The 22,437-nt window shown below is 41.3% G+C and overlaps 2 protein-coding genes across 2 annotated transcripts in view; one reads left to right on the forward strand and one right to left on the reverse strand.

Annotated features, from left to right (window-relative positions):
• CNTNAP5 (contactin associated protein-like 5) overlaps window positions 1-22,437 on the forward strand; it is a 921,850-nt gene that overhangs the window by 271,447 nt on the left and 627,966 nt on the right. The window lies entirely within an intron of this gene.
• LOC102239240 (vitamin K epoxide reductase complex subunit 1) lies at window positions 1,648-2,435 on the reverse strand. The gene has a single exon (XM_005876961.2). It carries the CDS (start codon window positions 2,389-2,391, stop codon window positions 1,900-1,902), a length of 492 nt encoding a protein of 163 aa, XP_005877023.1. The 5' UTR covers window positions 2,392-2,435; the 3' UTR covers window positions 1,648-1,899.

A 22,437-nucleotide genomic window follows, 5' to 3' on the forward strand; every position in this document is an offset into this window, starting at 1 on the left:
TCACTGGCCCCCATGCCAGCCTAGTCACCCCCTACTGCCCCCTGCCAGCCTGGTCACCCCATGCAGCCTGCTGTTCAGTTGTTTGGTTGTCCCTCACTAACCCCCCTGCCAGCCTTGTCACCCCACTCAGCCTGTTCGGTCGTCGGTTCAGTTGTTTTGGATGTGACAGCCCCTGGCTCTTTATATATATAGATGTTAAAGGGTCTTCTTTAAGAAGAAGAAGAAAAAATAAATGAACAATAAAGTGGTGATAATACATGTATATCAATAATTGAATTTAAAAAACAAAATAAATGAATAAGCAGAACAGAAACTGACTCATAGATACAGAGGATGTTTTGACGATTGTCTGATGGGAGCTGTGTTGGGGGAAAGAGTATAAAAAGTGAAGAGATTCAGAAGTACAATTTGGTAGTTACAGAATAGTCATGTGGGTGTAAAGTACAGAATAGGGACTATAGTCAATAATATTGTAATAATTATGAGTGGTGTCAGGTGGGTGAGATTTATTGGGATAAACACTTGGTAAGGTATGCAATATCTAATCACTGGGGTATACACCTGAAACTAATATAATAATGTATGTCAACTGTATTGAAAAAAATATAAAATTTAAAAAATGCTATCAGACTTTCCTTCCTTCCAGGTTATTTTGAGTTCAGAAGATATAGTGGGTGATATAGCAATGTATAGCAGGTGTCACTACATATGTGAACTAAAATTAAAAAGTTATGAGATCAGTGTCTTGATATGAAACAATGGGTGAGCAAGGTGCCTTTATATCTTGAAGACAAAGACAGACTTTCAGATTCCTTCATATTGAACGCACACTCTGCTTCCTCATTTAATCTGCCAGTGTTCGGGACTGAGACTTACAGGGCTTTTCTCAGCCCTGATCATTAACATTGCTGACCAGGACAACCCAGATTTCTAGTTCCCACACAGAGCAAGTATAAAATGTGCTTCTGATTGGATGCCATATCTACCCTACCCCCACCTCCTGTCTGACAGGTTGGGACACTTGCCTCACCTTCCTGGGATGGAGTTTGGTACTGTGGTCTCACCAAGGATCCGCACAGGGAGACAAGCACAGTGCCACTGGTAAAATCCAATTTACAATAAAAACCTGTGCCCTCTGTAATTTCCTTTTTATCCTCACATGAACTCTGAAATATACATTATTTATAGCAATAATTTCTATGTTGACACTGAAACTTAAAATGTGTAAGAAGAACTGGTATAAATGCACAGACCCACGTGACTCCAAAATGTATGCACAAGGAAATGGAAAGCAATCTGCTTGTGTAATTTTATATTTTCTAGTAGCCTCATTAAAAAAAAAATCAGAAGACTGCCTCTGGCTGGGTACATTAGTTGGTCAAAGTGTCAACCAGATACACCAAGGATGCAGGTTCCATCCATGGTCAGGTCACATGCAAGAATCAACCAATGAATGAATAAATAAGTGGAAAAACAAGCCAATGTCTCTCTCTCTCTCTCCCTTCATCTCTAAAAGATATGAAATAAAATTAAAACATAAATAAAAGAAATAGAAACAGTTGACATTATTTTAAAAATATATACAAAATATTATTTTAATATATAATGGTATAAAAGTATTACTCAGATACTGTGATTTTTTAAGTCTTTTTTTTTAACCAATTTAAGAAATTTTATTGCTCAGAACCTTCCCTCCTGGGGCAAAGGCAGGAGCTTTGGAAATCAATCCTTGGGGACAGAGCCAGAGGCACCAGGTGGAGGAAAGAGTGTGGCACATTTGGTCCATTGTCCTGTGTGGGGAGTATGGTGGAGGTGGGCTGTAGACTCCTCTAGGACCCAGGCGTGCTCCCTTTGGCAAAGCTGACACACCAAAGCAGAGCATAAGAGGTCAGTGAGGGCTCAGTGCCCCTTGACCTTGCCCTGAGGTCTCTGGACGTCCCGGAAGCTGAGCACCATCAGGCCCACGTTGATGGCATAGGTCGTGATGCAAACAATGCAGAAATCATGGAGCACAAAGAACAGGATCCAGGCCAGGTAGACGGAGCCGACGAGAGACACCAGGGAGCTCAGCAGCAGCAGGGCAGACACCCAGCGGCCCCAGAGGCAACCTAACAACAGCTGCAGTGAGTAGAAGATGCATCCAAATATGCTGTTGGATTGATTGAAGACACTGTCTGGACCAAGCACTTGTTCCACCAGCCCGAAGTCCTGGCCCCACTGGGAGGAGAAGACGCGAAAACAGCTGATGGCGGTGCCCACATCGCAGAGGGCACAGTAGTCCCGGTCCCGGACGCGCGCCGCCTTCACATGCAGTGCGTAGAGCGAGAGCACTAAGCCCGAGAGGCAGAGCGCCAGCCGCACCCACCCGGGGCTGCCCCAGGTAGTGCCCATGTCTCGGAGTCCGCCCGAGGCACCGGTTGAAAGAATCAGCCACGGAGCCGATTTTTTAAGTCTTTAAAGTAGCACCTTTTAATTACTTTTGAGGTACATGTTTAATGTATACAAATTAATGAGTTTGAAAATAAGTATACTGTATATTCATAAAACTAGCACCACAATCTATGCCATAAACATATCCATACCACCAAAAGTTTTCTCCTACCTTATTTATTTATTACTAGAGGCCCGGTGCACAAAAATTTGTGCACTCAGGGGGGTCCCTCAGCCTGGCCTGTGCCCTCTCACAGTCTGGGACCCCTCAGAGGATGTCCACCTGCTGGCTTAGGCCTGCTCCCTGGGGGATCGGGCCCAAGCTGGCAGTCAGACATCCCTCTGGCAGCCCGGGAGCCCTCAGGGGATGTCCACTTACCAGCAGGGAGCATAGCTAAGTGGCAGTCGGACATCCTTAGTGCTGCTGAGGAGGCGGGAGAGGCTCCCACCACCACCTCTGTGCTGGCAGCCATCAGCCTGGCTTGTGGCTGAGGAGAGCTCCCCCTGTGGGAGCACACTGACCACCATGGGGCAGCTCCTGCATTGAGCATCTGCCCCCTGGTGGTCAGTGTGTGTCAGAGTGACCAGTCATTCCCACTCGTTCTGCTGTTAGGGTCAATTTGCATATTACCCTTTTATTATATAGGATAGAGGCCTGGTGCACAGGTGGGGGCCGGCTGATTTGCCCTGAAGGGTGTCCCGGATCAGGGTGGGGGTCCTGCAGGGGTGCCTGGCCAGCCTGGGTGAGGGGCTGATGGCTGTTTTCAGGCTGGCTACACCCCCTTTAGGGTGGGGGTCCCCACTGGGGTGTCTGGCCAGTCTGGGTGAGGGGCTGAGGGCCATTTTCAGGCTGGCCGAGCCCCCCGGCGATGGAAGCTCCCAGCCTCTCCTTTTTTTCTTTTTTCTTTTTTTATTCTGGGATTTATTTACCTTCTATAATTGAAACTTTGTTGCCTTGAGTGGAGCTCAGAGCTGGCCGCAGCAGGCGGGAAGCTTGGCTTCCTCCATCACTGGGGCAACCAAGACTCCTGCTTTCTCCAGCTCTGTGGCTGCCGGCCGCCATCTTGGTGGAGTTAATTTGCATATAATCGCTCTGACTGGCTGGTGGGCGTGGCTTAAGGCATAGCAAAGGTATGGTCAATTTGAATGTTTGTCTTTTATTAGTGTAGATTATTTTGGAAGGGATAAGTACACAATATAAGATCTATTCTCTTAACAAATTTTAAATTTACAATACAGTGTTATTAACTTAAGATCCTGTGCTATCTAGCATGTTTCTCAGACTTACCTATCTTAACTGAAATTTTTTATGGCAATCACCATTTTTCTCTATTTCTATTAAGTTATACTGTTTAAACTGCCTAATATAAGTAGTATCGTTTAGTATTTGTTGTTCTGTGTCTGACTTACTTAACTTATCATAATGTCCTCCAAATTAGTCTATGTTGTCACAAATGAGAAAATGTCATTCTTTTTTTAAGGCTTGTTAATATTGCATTTGTGTATATACCACATTTTCTTTCTACATTTGTCTGGAAGTGGACATTTAGGTTGCTTCCTTGTCTTGGCCATTGTAAATAATGCTGAAATAAACATGGCAGTGCAAATATCTCTTCAAGATCCTGATTTCAATTCTTTTTTATTTATACCAAGCAATGGGAATACTGGATTAAATGTTAGTTCTATTTTTAATTTTTTTGAGGTGTCTCCATTCTATTTTACATAGTGGCTGCACCAATTTACATTCCAAGCAACATTGTACAAAAGTTCCAATTCTTCTTATTCTCACCAACACTATATTTTGTGTTTCTTTTCATAGCAATCCTAACCAGTGGGAGGTGATATCTCACTCTGGTTTTACTTTGTATTTCTTGAATAATCAATGATGCTCAGAAATTTTTCACACACCTGTTGGCCATTACTATGTCTTCTTTAAGAAAATGTTTATTTGGTTCTTTTGCCTACTTTTAATCAGTTTTAGAAATTCCCTATTTTGTATATTAATCCTTCATTAGATATATAGTTTGAAAATTTTTTCTGCTAAGAAACATCTACCTTTCATTTTTTAATGTTTCCTTTGTTGTGCAGAAGCTTTTTAGTGTGATGCAGTCTCACAAATTTATTTTTTTTTCTTGTGTTGCCTGTTCTTTTGATGTCATATCTAAGAAATAATTGCCAAGATAAATGTCAAGAAGCTTTTCCTCTATGTGTTTTTCTAATAATTGTAGGTTTTTACATTTACACCTTTAATTCACTTCAGTCAAAGTGATTGATGCATTCAATGTAATCCTTATCAAAATTCTAATGACATATTTTACAGAAGCAGAAAAAAATCCCTATTTCCATATGAAATCATAGCAGGCCCTGATTAGAGCAAGAACAAAACTAGAGTCAACACAATTTCTGATTTCAAAATATATTATAAAGTTTCAGTAGTCAAAACAGTACAGTAATGGTGTAAAAACAGACATATATACCAATGGAACAGAATAGATAGCTGAAAAATAAACCCACATGTATAGTCAACTAATCTTCAACAAGGTAGCCAAGAATACACAATGGTGAAAAAATAGTCTCTTCAAAAAATGGTGTTGGAAAAACTTGATATTCACAAACCAAAAAGTGAAATTGGACTCATGTCATATTCCAAGAAGCATATTTTAATTTAACTAGTAATATGTCAGTAGCTCACTAGCCACATATGGAACAACCAGACAGTTCTTTTCACTACGTTGTGCTACCTCTCTAGCCATCTCTCTTCTTTTACCCCATTCTGCATAGAGCATCTGAGTCATGTGCCACACTTTAATTTTGTGGTGCTTTTGTAGGATTGAAAGAGACCAAATGGAATCCCAATTTGACTCTTAGTTGTCTTGCCAACATTTGCTACAATGGAACTGTCTGCTGCCTGCCAGTGGAAGGATTTTTATTTTAATTTCTTAATTTCAAGTTCTATGAGGTTTTTCAGATAAGCCTAGCATTCTTACTTAGAAAACCTGACACTGAAACATTCTTCACTCCTGGTTGATATTTTGAGAGGTACTAAACCAAAGGTATGTAGAACAATTTCATAAACAAGAGTTTCCCCATGAATTTAGATTTGCCATGTATGATAGAATGCAGTTCTGAAGTTAACAAGTACAGGGGACTAGAAAACAAAAAGGAAGAAAAACTAATATTGTGTGCCTTAGGGCAAGTTAGTCATGCTTCTGATATGAAATTAGTTAAAAGTATAAGACCTTTACAGGAAAGATTTTTATCTCTGATTTTACCTTGAAGGAAGATTTGACTGATCCAATTAAAATCTAATCAAGAAAAACATGGATCAACATATCTCCCAGCTGTCATTTATGATAATATACCCCTTAATTTATTTAAACTTTACACTTAATGAATGTCTAAGGATGGATCCATCAAAATCTGTACATGATCAGATGGTGGGCCCAATCCAAGGAGAGAATATTCAGGGCCAAATATCCAACATTCTAAATTTAGTCTTACTGAAAACTTCTTTGTCATTTGGGTAATTTAGTGACTTTAACAAATATCAAAGTTGATATTAGTAAACGTGTGACATGCTCTTTCCATCAAAATTCATTCATGAGAACTTTAGTATTTTTCTTCTCTGGGCTGCTCAAGAAAAAAAATCTTACTTTGGAGTTATTTGGGGGTGTTACACATTTAAAGAATAACACAGACAAAGGAGTGTGCACCATGGTTAAGGACCAGGACAGTAAGCAGTAAGCACATTCAAACCGAGTCAGATGAATTGGGTGGAAAATACTACAGATGTCCAATGTAAAGGTATTTTAGCAGAATTGGGAATGAATGACATGCGACTCCCATGACAAGAACAAGATACAACAAAAGAAGGGGGATGCAGGCAACATCATCCAGCTGACCACCTCCTGTGGGCGATGGTGCCGACTTAAGCTGGGGAGAGAAACTTAATGGCTTTGAAGGGCATCTCCAAACTTGAGATTCTACTATAAAATATTCTTCTCCCACAGCCACATGTAAAATATGTGTTGCCTTCTGAAACATAAGAGCAGAGTGCTTTAAACCTTGCCAGTAAAAGGGGATGCCTGCTAGTGAGGAGTATACATTTTGACCTGAGACTTGTTTTCCCATAAATAATTAGTGATATACATTTCCATGCAAGACAGGGCTCTCCTCATCTCATTAGATGGAGGGTGAAAAATCCAGGTCCTCTTTGGGCAAGGAAGTTGTGTTGATACTTGTCATCAACCATCTGCAGCCAAAGAGGAGGAACCATAGAGTCCTATAAACTACAAGTTCTGGCATTACACTTGCCATGTTTCAAAATGAATACAATATACAGGAGCTCTCCTGAAACCTAAACACTCCATATAGTTATCTCTGTCTCCAGAAAAACCCAATATGCACTTTCATATCGGAGATTGGGTGAACCCATTCCTCATTAAGTTTCAACTACAAAAGATTTACTATATATTACTGTGTTGTATTAAAATAAATACTGAGCCAATCCTCTTTTTTTCAATATTATTATTAGTAGTAGTACTATATGATCAATAATTACCTTAGCACATCAATTAGGATAGATCTATATGCTAGCAAGAACACTTTTAATTAGGGACTGGGGTGTTAGGTGTTTGATAGAAACAAGAGAGAATGGGAGAGAGAGAGAGAGAGAGAGAGAGAGAGAGAGAGAGAGAGAAATAATAGTTTCTATTTGTTTTTCTGCAGTGAGAAATCCCATGGTAGGCAATCCTGGGCTGGTAGAGCAAATATCAAATAACTAGTCAGTGTGGTCAGTGCAGGAGTAGAATTTGAATCCAGGTTTGTCTGAAGTCAAGGCCCATACATTTGAAGTTATCACCATGCTGACATACAGAAGGAGCCAGTGCCAGCCTCAGGAACAGGTCCTCTTGTAACTGACTGTTACCTTTCTGCCAAGTGTGCCCAGGCTTGGAGCAGCCATGTTCTCACTATGTAAGGTTGTCAGGGCCAGTTCATCCGCTAGGCACTAGGGATATTGCAGCATCTTCACTAGATGTGATTAATGCTAAGACAGCTGAAGGAAGTTTCAGGGCAAAAATTGCATATTTCTCAAATACAGATGAAGCCAGTCCCTAAATTAGAAGTTAGATGGGAAAATAAGATCATTCGACTTGCTCAAGATACCCAAGATCATCAGGTCTAATGGATTTAATGCCATATTCAAAGGGAGACATTGAAGATAACAAGATTATAATAAGGTATAAGAAGATTCTACTCATTTAAGTCCCACCAAAGGAATCACAAACTATTTTCAAAAGAATAAAATACTGGGGAAAAAGTAATGTATTTTCTTCTACAGATAAGTAATCCAGACTTTAGAAAACATTTACCTTTGCCTAATTATTCATTATAGTCAACTTTATATGTTAATAAGCAAATCTTAATACCCCAGATGGCCAATCATGTGTTCACTTACCTGTTCACAGTCAGAACAGAGCCCTAGACAAGCAAATTAGGAGATATTTTTAACAAACCGGTCTCAGATGGGTGATATAGTACCTTTCCTGAGTGACCAAAAGTTCAAGATGATTAAGAATGCTTCCACGAGACCCAGGCATTCCAAGGTGGGCCTTCTGGCTAAAGAACTGTACCTTTGACAAAAAGCCCAGACTGCAGGAGAGCCACATTCTCATATCGAATTACAGGTGGTCTCCAGCTCTTGATCATACCAATGCTTTAAGTGAATCTTCCTTATTCTTTTCCCACTTTCCCCCTTTTAATAATGTCCTACGTTCTGTGTAAGGAAGCATATGCCTTCTATATAATGCTTCTACCATAATGTCCCATGTGCTTTATTTTCGCCTCAGGTCATGATTTGTATAAAGTTTATTTCTATTTATTCCCTCACTTTTGTATTTAATATTTCCTGAAAACGTGCTAGGCATCAATTGTTTTATATTGCTCACTTTGTAGAACTAAAAGAGACAAGTTTTAGAACCACCCTTGTTCGTTGCCCCAAAGCACAGACAGAACTCTGCATTTTGTTGACTATATGCCACTGTTGCCCAGACAGTCCTGACTTTTGCTTATGGTCTGAGCATAGCTACTTCCAGTGAGATTTTTATCCTCCATACTTATACTTTGGAGGATGTGTTCATCCTAGTTAGAACCAAAGGAAATGTGGTGGCTGAAGTTGGTGACCATTTTCCCTGTGTAGTCTACAAGAGACTAGGACAACTCATGTCATGTGAGTTGACAAAGCAGTACCATCATTGCATAGGGAATCGAACTTCAGAGCCTCCCAGAACTCAGTCCCCCCTAGAATGCTCTGGGTAGCATTAGTTTATACAGTAAAAGTGATGCTAGCCAATTAACATATATTGACTATATACCATGTACTAGGCTGTTCCAAGGGCCCGCAACAACCAACTAACCCTCAGCAACAATCCGTAGGGCAGGCATGTGTATGTCCATTTTCTTGTTGTGGACACTGAGGTTCTGATAAGTGAAGTGAGATGCCCAGGGTATTTAGCTGTAACGTCACTGGAATTGAACTTGGGTGATGGATATGAGTTCACTGTATTAAAATAGTTCTACTCACAAATTCCACAGACCCTGTTCTTGCTTGGCTGTGGATACAGGTGCTACAATGATCTGAGACAGAGGGATGGGATAGGAGTCACCATTATACTCAAAGAGTATGTGTAATTGCCCACCTTCTGGTAGAATCTGTTAGATTCACACTCCAACCCCCTTCCCTCCACCCTACCCAATATATAAATATTTTCACCAAAAAATAAGGTGTTAAATCTAACCTTGGACCCATGCCTTTCAGCCTTCTAGCATTATCTTTCATTTGATACTTATATAACTTAAACATCTATTTGCTTGAAGAAAATTTAGTATTTTCCACCTATCCTTAAGCTCCCACTCTCTTTTTAAAGCTTCTGTTTTTCCTAGCTTTATTTAATCCCATGTATTATTGTGTATTACATGTGAATACCATCAATAAGGTGTATAACTGTTGAATTGATACGCTTATGAATTGTAAAGTAATTATCACCATAGCTTTAGTTGTCACCTCCATTTTATCACAAAATGACCATTTCTTGTTTGTGGTGAGAACATTTAACATCTATTCTCTTAATGTTCAAGGGCCATTCTCTTTTTAATGTCCCAGTCACCTTCTCTGTGGTCACTGCTTGCCAGGAGGCTCCTAAACCCCCACTTGAATAAGGCTGCTTCTTGTATACAGGGAACTTCTGTTGAAATGTTGGTGACAGTGTAGAGCAGTGATGGCGAACCTATGACACGCGTGTCAGAGGTGATATGCGAACTCATTTTTTTGGTTGATTTTTCTTTGTTAAATGGCATTTAAGTATATAAAATAAATATCAAAAATATAAGTCTTTGTTTTACTATGGTTGCAAATATAAAAAATTTTCTATATGTGACACGGCACCAGAGTTAAGTTAGGGTTTTTCAAAATGCTGACACGCTGAGCTCAAAAGGTTCGCCATCACTGGTGCAGAGTGATTGTAGCAACAAAAAGAAGGCAACGATTCAGCCAAGACTTGGAGCCACTTCCCCTGCAGTCATAGGCTGTTCTCCGGGAGATGCACTGGCCTCTCCCTTCTTAAATCCCAGTTCCCCGAAAACATCCCATCTTCAAATCAAGCCCCTTCTCTTATCCCATCTTTTTCATAGCCCCGCCCCCCAAAAATAGATTTTTATTTTACTTACAATAACTTTAAAATTCTAAAAATTACAAACAAACAAAAATTCCTCTACATCAGAACAACCACTTCATCCTAAGAAGAAAGTGCCCTTTTCCTGTGGCTCCTGCACTCTGCCATGTAAGTAGCTTTGTCTAGACCAGCCGTGGGCAAACTACGGCCCGCGGGCTGGATCAGGCCCATTTGAAATGAATAAAACTAAAAAAAAAAAAAAACCGTACCCTTTTATGTAATGATGTTTACTTTGAATTTATATTAGTTCACACAAACACTCCATCCATGCTTTTGTTCCGGCCCTCCGGTCCAGTTTAAGAACCCATTGTGGCCCTCGAGTCAAAAAGTTTGCCCACCCCTGGTCTAGACCTTCCCGTGCCAGGCCACGTTTACTGGGCGGTTCTCCTACACAGAAAAGCGAGCTCGCTCTTCTCCACCACTCTAGAACAAAAGCATGCTGAAGTCGGCTTTGAAACTAGCATTTTTCTCCTAATGATAGAAATAAAACCTATTTAATTAATCACTAAGCACACATTAATGAGGCACAGGCAATGCTGCCGCAGGGTGAGGAAGATTATGAGGAGCCCAGCAGCATATGGATCCGCAAGGACCTTGCAAGTCCCTTGAGAGAACAAATCTGGGAAGAACAGATACAAAAAAGAAGGGGTGAAAAGGCCAGTGTTTCTCCCACACCTCTCCTCCGGCCCAGTTATAGGAAACTGGTTTGAAGATTAAAAGGTAAACATTTATGGAAAGAAATATGCTCTGTAAACTTTAAGTAAATCAATTAAACTTAATTAAATGCTTACTTATTTTCCAAATGCCTGTCCTTTGAGTAAGGGATGGCACCATGGACTTTAAGAGTACTTTAAAATGCCATTTTGTGAAATATTGAGCACTGTACAAGTAGACAACATAGAGTGACAAAAACACTTTGCCATAGGAATTTTAAGGTGAAGAATTTCTTCTCAAAATGAGATATTGTTTTGTTTTGTTTTTACACGTGGAGGTATTCACACCACTACTGTCTCTATAAAACTCATGAACATCAACCACAAGGAAAAGCCACATAATTGAGGAAACTTGGCAAGGGTGGATTCTCCTGGGACCAATTACACAAGAACAAGAAAAAATGAGCCTTAGCTCTCTTTCTTCAGTGGCAGTTTCGCAAACCCGCTACAGCAGTATTGCTGACCAAGTATGGCAGCTAGGTGGGGCATTTTAAGGCAGAAAGTAAAAAGCATCTTGTACGACTCTCCTGCCCCAGGTTCAGGCCAAGCTGCTGGCTTTTTTAGTAACTCACCCATGCCCTGCCCTCACCCAGATGGCATTTGTCCGCAGGCCAGTTACACCTTCATTCTCATTCTTAACTCTGTCCTGATCCCTTCTTCTAGTCCTAGAATGAATCAGCCCTTCACCGTGTTTGAGATGCAAAGATGCCAGGCAGTGTGGCTTTCCAGCAGATGTCTTAAAGTTTAAATCAGTGGTTCTCAACCTTCTGGCCCTTTAAATACAGTTCCTCATCTTGTGACCCAACCATAAAATTATTTTCGTTGCTACTTCATAACTGTAATGTTGCTACTGTTATGAATCGTATTGTAAATATCTGATATGCAGGATGGTCTTAGGCGACCCCTGTGAAAGGATCGTTCAACCGCCAAAGGGGTCACGACCCACAGGTTGAGAACCGCTGACTTAAGTAGAGATTCTAGTCAGTGCTCAAGAACAAAACATCTCATTGGTGGCAAAACAAAGGCCTCAGAAATTAAAAACAGCTGAGTAATTTGAGTCTAATGATTAGCTACAATGAGCCTCAGTATATGTACTTTTAAAATGGGAATATTAGTTGGTTCTGAGGTTTGGAAGTGATGGGTATTAAGAGCCAGGTACTCAATCGGCTATGGCTTGTGATTTTAATAAAAGTTGTCTGTGGTCCTGGAGTGGTTCTCCCTTCCTTCACCATTGGAATTGTCATCAGTGTTCAAGAACAAAATATCTCATTGGTGGCAAAACAAAAGCCTCAGAAATTAAAAGCAGCTGAGTAATTTGAGTCTATATAATTACCTACAATGAGCCTCAGTATATGTACTTCTAAAATGGGAATATTAGTTGGTTCTGAGATTTGGAAGTGATGGGTATTAAGAGCCAGGTGCTCAATCGGCTATGGCTTGTGATTTTAATAAAAGTGGTGTGTGGTTCTGGAGTGGTTCTCCCTTCCTTCACCATTGGAATTGTCCGTGATGGCTGCTGAACGCCGTGCATGCGGGGCAGCGTCACAGCCAGCCTTCCTGGCAGGTTGGCCTGTCTCGGCATATGCATTCATCAAGCACCTCTCCTCCGTGCTTCACAGTTGAAATTTTCTGTCTATTCCTGCAGAGTCTTGAAATGCGTCTCCTACCGGCCATGAGCTCCATCAGGACAACACAGTTTTGTTGTGTTTTCCTTTTTGCATCGGTGGGAGCACCCCAGGCACACAGAGAGGCCCAGCTTGGCACACATGACTACTGACCAAATTTAAACCCTTGAGAAAATATGTTCCAGTTTCACTGGTGAGAAAGCTGAAGACCTGAAAGAATAATTGTTCTAAATTAGCATAGGTAGCACATGGATGCCCATCGATTCAGACCTAAAACTGATTCTCTAGAGCCGTGGTTCTCAACCTTCCTAATGCCGGGACCCTTTAATACAGTTCCTCATGTTGTGATGACCCCCAACCATAAAATTATTTTAGTTGCTACTTCATAACTGTAATTTTGCTACTGTTATGAATCGTAATGTAAATATCTGATATGCAGGATGTATTTTCAGGGGTTGCGACCCACAGGTTGAGAACTGCTGCGAGTCAATACAGTTTCTACTAAGATAGAAGATATCTCATTACCATCTTTTATTTTATCTGGTATTTATAGGTGAATAAAAAGAAGCTTAGAGGATGGTAAAGAGCTCAGCCAGGCAGGTGTCTGCCGAGGTATGGCTCAGACCCAGGTTCTTAGATGTCCAGAGCTTCTTCCCTCTCACTCGTTTTCTTTTAACCATGAACAACATTGTCAGGATGGGCCTGGGCACTTAACTGTCCTGTCTGCTGGCTGCCCGGGATGTGCTTGACCCAACAAAAGCAATGTGTTTTTTACCCCCAGGGTCCTGAAGGAATCGATCCCACCAGAGCTCTGGGTTGGCATTGCTCGGGAGTGGGCTTTAGCTGCTACCTGCTTGCTTGTTCTAGTTTTTGCTGGGGAACATTTTCTTTGAATATTTCTGACAAGCAGTCAGGCCATTTATGGAAGTGTGTCTTGAACCTAGGAGGGCAGGCGTGCAATGCTGCTGAGAGGTTAAGTAAAAGGGGAGGCAAGATTCACCAGCTCTATAGCAGAGGGCGAGCCGACTGGGCGCTGGGCAAGTCTGTGTGAGAGAGATCCTGGCGGATGTGCCTCTGGAGCCCAGCGTGGGCTCTGAGCAGTTGCTCTGATAAGCCAGGAGGCTTGTGGGCTTCTCTCAAGGACGTCGGATGCAACTTCAGCCTGCCAAGGTAAATGACTTCAGGGGACCTTCTCTGTCTTGGCAATATTAATTTTGCTAGCAACCTTTGTCTAGCCCTCTGAGAATAAAGAGGTCCTTTTCCAGTAGACTAGCCCAGTATCTGTGCTTATCCTCTACTCAAGCCTAGAATGCACCAGTACAGCTGAGCCAGTGGCAATATCAGAATATTCCGGCCAATTGATAAAATGCCCAAGCTGTTCAAATAGCCCCCATGACACTGAGGCCATCCTCTTGCTCCCCAGGAACACCCAGTCTTACCTGATGTAGCATTTAAACCAGGGGCCGCCATGACGAGTCCAAAATGATGGTGCCAGGATCCTGGTGGGCAAAGACTCATGAATGACTTTAAATTCTTCTCTGCTTTTGAAACTGTTTTGACTTACTTGGTTTCTCGTTAGACTGTAAACTTTTTGAGGGCAAGACTGTGCTTAGCTTACTCTTTTAGCCCTAACCCTTCACACAGAGTTGGGAACAGCCTATAGTCTCGAGAAATAAAAAGTCACAGCAGCTTTTTAGTACAGTTTGCTGTTTGAGGGCAGGTCAGTGGTTGAAGCGTGAACATACATTCAATGCTGTGGACGTGCTGTCTTTCCCCAGGACCATGACTCACTTTAGAGGGTGAGGTCACAGGCAGTTTCTTCGTATTGCTCATGTTACATGATTCTTCTGTTTACATGGAATCGTGCCGTGTCAACAGAGTCCCCAGACTTTGTCTCGTGAGCTGTGGCCACCTGGGCAGCCTACCCCTAATCTGGTACACCTAGTGACATCTGCATAGGATGTCTCTCTTTTCGTGGTCCTCTTAAGTGAAGTTACCTATTCAGTATGCAATGTAGGAGGCGGGATTCCATAGTCATTGAACATTGCTGGCCAACCTGCTGCGGGCTTTCCCCTCACCCACAGCTTCGGATCTGTGTCTTCCATGTTATCACAGATAGCATACTGCTTGTTAAAACTGAAAAGTTCAAATCTTCCAATAGGTCTTGACTATTGTAAGTAATGCTGCAATGAACATAGGGGTGCATATATTCTTTGAAGTTCGTGTTTGAGGTTTCTTCAGAAAGTGAAATTCACAGAAATGAAATTGCTGGGTCATAAGACAGTTCCATTTTTACTGTTTCCACCAGAAAGCAGGAGGACAGCTGTCTGTGTGGGCGGGAGCGGGGGAGGGGACTGGGGCTGGTGTGGAGGGTTGAGCAAAATAGAAAAAGGAGAAAAAAACCCAAAAACTCATGGACAAGGACAACAGTGTGGTGATTACTGGGTTATTAACCAGTGCTACCCCAGTTCATTCAATAAAAAGGAAAGAAAAACTGAAATGGTCACATTTTCATCAGAACATCATTATATGCAGGGAATTTTGTCACTCGGACACATTCCATCTGGAATAATGAAAATATTGTTACAAATAACACATTTATTTAGTCAATACTTTTTATTTATTGATCTCCTGCCATGTAGCAGATGCTTTAAATACATTGATTTTTTGTTGTTGTCGTTCACAACACTCCAAACGAGGTCTCGTCATCTTACCTATGAGAAAACCAAAAGCCAGAGAAATCGAATCACTTCCCTGAGGCTGCCCAGATGCCAGTTGGTGCTGGGATGCACTTGGGTCTGCGTGGCTCCAGCTCAGACACCTTACCCCTGGCCGTGCCATGTCTGTCCCTCCCTCAGACTGTGCCCTCTCAGCAAGGCCTGCCCATTCTGCCAGCAGACATGCAACCTTACCAGCCTCACAGTTACACTTTGAAGCAGAGCCTAGAAACCCCAAATGACTTCGAGAGCTGCAAAAATTCAGATGCCTGGGTCCCACGTGCAGACATTCTGCCTGCATTGGTCTGGAGAGGCCAGTGCAGAAGCGACCCTGGCTTGTTAAGAAGACCAGATTCTGAGAACGGGTTGGGCCTGAGTTTCTATATTACGCCAAGGCCCCAGCTGGTCCGCAGACAAACACGTGGCTGGCAAGGCCCAGAACTACGCCAACCCCTTCCCAGCAGGCCCAGCTGCTCTCCTCCAGCTTGTGCTGATCCTGGGGCAGGTCTCGGGCCAGGGCTGGCACTCCACCCTCGGCTGCTTCTCCCAGCAGCTCCTGTGGAAGCTCTGGTTTGGACTCAAATACCTGCTAGTGAGGAGAAGAAAAGGGATTGTGTGATGAGGTCTGGGATTGTGTAATAAAGGGTATCTATACTAATAAAAGGGTACTATGCTAATTAGACTGGATAGACTGGACATCTTCCCAATGTCCTTCCGGACAAAGCCACAGTGGCTGTGAGGGCCAAGGAGGGCCAGCAGCCATGGTGGCTGGCAGTGGCAGCAGCAGCAGGGTGGTGGGGGTGGTGCCTTCCCCTGATTGGCCAGGTTGCCCCCCACAGAGGGTGGCCAGACTGCAGCTTAGGTCTGCTCCCTGGGGAGATCAGGCCTAAGCCATCAGTAAGACATCCCCTGAGGTCTCCTGGACTATGAGAGAGGGCAGGCCAGGCTGAGGGATGCCACCCCAGTGCACGAATTTTCATGCACCAGGACTCTAGTTGTGTAATAAGTCAGGGCCAGGACTGAATGGCACAGGGAGCACATAGTGTTCTCCCCTCCAGCTGGGCTCCAGGCTAGCCCTCTCTAGGGAGCTCTAGGGAGCCCTGGCCCTGAGGGATGCACTGCCTCTGTCATTCACAAAACACTCACCAGAAAAGCCCCTTGTCTGGTTCCTACTCACAAAGAGGTCAAAATCATCTTGGTCTTGATAGGAAGTAAGCATTCAGCAGGGTCAGCTGTAACTGACACTTCCGTGTTCTGTGCTGAACAAGGGACTTCACAGTGTTCTAGGAGATATAGTCTCATCGTCCCCAGTGTATAGGGGAGGAAACCGAGCTCATGGCTTTAATCCTTTACAACCACGGTCTGTAGGCACCCTGGGAGACTGGAACCAAGGCTGTGTGCTTCATGTTAAGAGCATAAAGTATGGATGGCAAATGATTTGCAGCCTTTTAGGGATGGAAACTTAAACATACATCTTTCTTAGCCCTTTCTTGATGCTCTGTATTGCTCCCTCAGTTTCTAATAATGATGACAATCTCACTGGTGAATCGGACTGCCCCTCTATTGAAAAGGGACATGACACCTGATCAACTATGTAACATTGGGAGTATGTTAGTTACACCCAAGATGAGCAGCAAGTGTATCTATAGATTTGCCCACCATCACAAGGGCTGGTCTTCAGATGCACCAGTTAAGAGCTGATCTGTCCTCAGTTTACAAGTAGCCTAGGAGCTTCTCTGTTCACCTTCAGATTTTATTCCTGTGCAGCTGATTGGTTTTAGGTCTGCAGCTAAGAAAAGCTGCATCTATTTTGGTTTAATGTTCAGAAATATAAAATTTTGAAATTTAGAGTGAATTTGAATACTAAAAAATGGAGGAAATCTTGATTCCAGTAAGGTTTAAAAAGTGTGTAATTAAACCAAATTGCTAAAAAATTAAGTACCAACTAGCACAACTCTTCAGAGATATTCCCATTTGCTTGTCAAGCCAATCAGCTAGTCAACACATGTTTATTGACAACTCTGTATACTGGATCCCTCTTCAGTTCTAGGAACTGAACCACTGAGACATAAAGCCTGCCCACATAGAGCTTTTGTCTTTTACAGAAATGGAAATATTTTCTTTTCCTTACTTTTTCTTCCTTTATTCATCTTAGAGAGGGCGGGGGGAGGGGGAAGGGGCAGAGAAAGAAAAGTCTATCCACTGCCTTCCACACAGCCCTGATCCAGGATCGGATCCAACAACCTAGGCATGTGCCCTGTCCGGGAATGGGAATCAAACCCATGTCCTTCTGATGCATGGGATGAAACAATCAACTGAGCCACACTGGCAAGGACGCTTTTCTTTATTTTTTAAACAGAATATTTGCTTGTTATTCCAGAGCATTTCATCTTGTTCTAATAGAAGACCTATAAATTCTGATAAGTACTCTGTTTTTGAGTTAGTGATCTTCATGGTGCTTCATGTGATACTAAAAAATAGGACTCTCTGATACCTGCTATTTTAACTAAAATACATCCCCAAATCTCCCTGTCCAAAATGATTCTCCAATCTTACGTCCTGCCTTATTTCCCACTGGCATTTCATACTCTGTAAAATTATTTATGTATACCTTCACACATCCTGCCCACCTACCTGCATTGGATGCAAGTGCTATGGCCACATAAATTTTTGTCTAGTTTGATAATATGTCACCAAAACCAGGAACAGAACCTAGGAAATAGGCGATATCCAACAACTATACCTTGGATGAGTTAATATTAGTCATGGATTCAGTAGAAAAGAATTCTGCACTGGAAGAGAGGTTAATAAGAAATGCCATTTTAGGCTCCTCTATCCAATCAGAGATTTACAATTAGTTTCCTGATTTCCATTAATAATCATAATTAATTACCATTAATAGTGTGTTGAGCCTGAAGTGTACAATCAGTGTGATTTTGTGGCTAGTGATCCAAGGACACTTCACTCCTATCAAAACAGCACTCGGTATTATCGTCTACTGCATTGTGCTGTTTCAATCTTCAAAGATTTCTGGTACAAAAACTATTTTTTTCTTTCCAACCTTCTGAGGACTATTTCACTAATTAGAGACACCTTTGACTTTTGTCAAGGATCCAAAGTTAACATTCCCTATATTGCTTTAATAAATATTGTTTTTAATGAAGTTGGTGACTAGACTATTACTAACAACAAAGTAGAGGAAAGAATGTATGGTGAGTTTTTACCTGCCTTAATAGCCATAAAATTGGTTATATAGGGCTTACATTTATGGCCATTTAAAGAAGTATAAAAACAGTATGAGTTTATGTATACAAACTTGTCATCAGCCCCTATAATATTAAAACATAAGAACATTTGTTTAATAAAATAAAATTTATGCTTTTTTCTCCCAGCAATTGCCATTTATAAGTGTCTACTATGCAGTCAGACAGTGGACCAAGGGGCCAGACACTCAGCGTATTTTATTTCCTTTAAACTTTATTAAAGTCCTGTGAGGTAGAAAAAGAATTGCTATGCCAGAAATGCAGAAACTGAGGGTCACAGAGATCAAAGAGCTAATGAGAATTTTCATCCCCATTTTGAACCAGACATGCTCACTGTCCCGGGCTCTGTGCATGCTGTGGTAGAGGCTGATATTAGACTCAGTGTAGCTGCAGATTGTGAGAGGAACATATATAACGTAAAGCGTAACCTTTTATCTGATTATGTGTCTGGGAAACTCTACTAAGATATATATCATTTATTTAAGTTACATATTAAAACACATAAAATATATGTAAACTACATTACATCCTTATATGTATATACATATATGTATATTTACATATATATTCTGGTGCTAGGATTATGAGTGCTTCTTTATTTTCTAATTTATATTTATTGTTCTAAATTGCTACAAGGAACATATGTTACCTTTCACGTGTACATTGTAAGATAGTGAATGGGCTTGGGGAGAGCATCTCTACATCTTTGGAGACTAATTTTAAACCATGTTAACCATGAGAACCTCCCTGTGCCTTGGAACTGCTGAGAAGCAGGTTGTTAGGCTGATGGGTCACTGGTCTGCCTCGTCACCACGTATCTGGAGATGAATTACTTATCAAGCCAGTTCTAACGCGCCTTCCCTTCTGCAGCACTTCTGACAACTCAGTAGCCACTAGATGACATATTCAAACAGCACTGAGCTTGTTTACTGCCCCCCAGTGAGTTGAATTGGAAATCACTATAAAAGTTACGACTACAGTTATTTTTCGCTTTCATCTGCTGAAAGAAAGGGGGATCACTTCAGCCCATACCTTGAATGCAAGGCTGTTCTAAAAACCCGTTGTCTCTATTTACTCTATACACAGATCTTTGAAATTGGACCCAGTAATGCAACATAAATTTTACAAAAGTGATTTTCAACTGCCAAGACTACTTGGAACAAGATTTGGGGATTTACCATTCAATTTCTATTACTCACAGGTCTTCAGCTTTTTTTAGGCAGTTCTAGTCCTAATGTTCTCACCAAATAGCTCTGTCATCGTCAGTAGATCACTTGGTCTCCCTCTATCCCAGTATTTAATTGTGTAAAATGGGAACTATCACATCTGCAAGGCATTCAACAGAAATTCTGTGGCTGCTGTTGGCTGTGGTGGTGCCAGGGCAGGCTGTGTGCTTGGACAGCCGGGTTCTCTAAGTCACGCAGCAGCCCACCCTCTGGCTCCACTTGTTACTCACTCTAGCTGTTGGTAAGCCTCTGGCCCTCTTGAAGTCTTAGTTCCCTATTCTTTTTATTTTTTAAATATTTTATTGATTTCAGAGAGGAAGGGAGAGGGAGAGGGAGAGGGGGGGAGAGAGAGAGAGAGAGAGAGAGAGAGAGAGAGAGAGAGAGAGACATTTACCTAGGTAAAAATGGCATAATGGTTAGCTGACAAAGGGGTGTTTTGTGTGTGTGTGTGTGTGAGAGAGAGAGAGAGAGAGAGAGAGAGAACTCAGAAGAATCCAGCCTGGCTGACAGATTCTATGAACAAGGGTGTGTGTCTTCACCTGCTCTCTGGGCCTCTCAGTTTGCTAGTTTTCTGCACATGCTCTAGGTCTCCCTCAGTCTAATAGGAGGTGAGGGAGCAGCCATTCTACTCTTTCTTACTCCCCCAACTTAGAATGTGTGAAATCAGAAAATTACCCCACAATGTGGTATAATGAAAAGATCAAAATATTGGGAGTCCGAAGACCTATGTCGGAACTCCCACTCCTTGCCACATTCTAGCTATTCAGTTTGGGCAGTTTAGCCTCTCTGAGCGTGCTTCCTTATTCATAAAACAATAAAATCTAGGTACTTTCTACTGCCATTTTTAACTACTATTGACATTTTGGTATTCTTTTTCCTTTATGTTAATTCTTTAATCATTTTTATATATTTAGTCATATACATTTATACAAGTTTTATGATACATTTATCATTCATCAGCAATCAAAGTACTTAACTTTGCTATTACAAATAATAGACATTTTAATTAATATTTTCACTATGAAGCAATTATGGAAAATTTTTAAATTTAAAAACTATATAAAATAAGATAAAAAATTATACTCATTTTTAACTTCATTGGCCAGACATAGCCACTATTAACATTTTAAAATATTTCTTCTGGACCTTTTTTAGATGCATACCTCTAAGATTTGATCCAAGGTACCAGTCATTGTAAGACCTACCATTATCTCCTTTAAAAAAAAAGAAAAATGCTACCAAATGAACATTGAACACAATGCTTTCTTATCATTTAGAACTTTTATTTTGTATGTTTTGAAATGGCCCTCTTAAATTATATAGGGAGAGGTTTTTATCATAGTATTAGCAGTAGTATTGTGCATACATAAAAAGAAAATAGGTGACAAATACAATGAGAAAAATATTTATAAAACTCGCCCACATCCGGAGCCTCTGTCCTGACATACCCGTGTCTGTGTTCAACACCGTCTCCTCCTCTGTGCTGTTGCTCTCCCACATGAGCACTGAGTTTTCAACACTGAATCACAGTATAGTATTTTAACACAATATTAAATCAACACTTGTAGGACTAACAGTGCACATAGCTCATACAGCGACAAAGCTATGCCTTCGCTCTGCTCAAGCCCACATAGCTCTCCTGTGGCCAACGGTCTCCTGAAGCCTGTGAGCCATTCCAGGGGCCAGCCTGACCTACGCATAGGCAGCTTAGAACTAGCAAAAAAGAAATATTTCACGTAATTTTTAATTAAATAATTAATTATTTTTTTGCATTTTTTCTTTAGTGATTAAGGTGTTACATATGTGTCCTTATCACCCCATTGCCCCGCCCCTCTCCACTCATGCCCTCACCCCCTCTGGTGTCTTTTTACATAAACTTTATTTAATCATTTCTTTTTAAACATTTCCCTTTAATATTAATTTGGGAACACTTCCCAGTATCTTCAAAACTCTTTAAAAAATCATTCATTTCAGAGTGTTCAACAAATGAAGAGCAAAGATCCTTAGCTTTTGAGACTACTAGAAAATTACCATTATTGAGAACAAAGCTTGCAAATGGAAATACATTGCAAACTCTATAACTGCATGTTGGAATATCTTGACATCTGGGAAGAATGCTTTGATGGAGTGTCTATTTTTAATTAGATAAATTCATGTTCTATATCAGAAGGAAATGAAATTGAGAAAGCCTATGACTTCATGTAACTCTAAATCTGATAAAACATACAAGAGAATCATAGAAACAATTTATTTGACAAATTTTGTTGTATAAAAGTATCTATCAGGAAAAAAATACTGTGAAAGAAGGCAAAAACTGCATATACAAAATATTTGGGCTAAAATATATAAACATTTCTATACCCTGTTTTTTGAACTGGAATCAACTCAGTGACTGAAGTTTCAGAGCAAAATAAGAATGAGAGGGGTACAAACAGAGATGTGGAATGGAGGCTAAAATGCCTCTTGAGCTTAGAGATCTTGACAAAAGGTTTGAATGTAATGCTACGTGCTATGGGCAGCTACTGGAATTTTCTAGAGTGAAATAACGTGGCCTTAAAACCTACTTATGGCCTGGCAATTGTGGATCAGTCCGTTGGGCATAGTACTGTGTACTGAAAGATTTCTGCTGGTTCGGCTCCCTTTCAGGGCATATGCCTGGGTTGTTGGCTCGGTCCCTGGTAGGGGTGTTCAGGAGGTGGCCAATGGATGCTCTGCTCATGGTGAGGTTCTCTC

Source organism: Myotis brandtii, unplaced genomic scaffold, assembly GCF_000412655.1.
Source record: "Myotis brandtii unplaced genomic scaffold, ASM41265v1 scaffold501, whole genome shotgun sequence".
Taxonomy (NCBI): domain Eukaryota; kingdom Metazoa; phylum Chordata; class Mammalia; order Chiroptera; family Vespertilionidae; genus Myotis; species Myotis brandtii.

Excerpts from the sequence above, each read along its gene's own strand:
- LOC102239240 (XM_005876961.2), bottom strand. The coding sequence starts at position 2,391 with ATGGGCACTACCTGGGGCAGCCCCGGGTGGGTGCGGCTGGCGCTCTGC.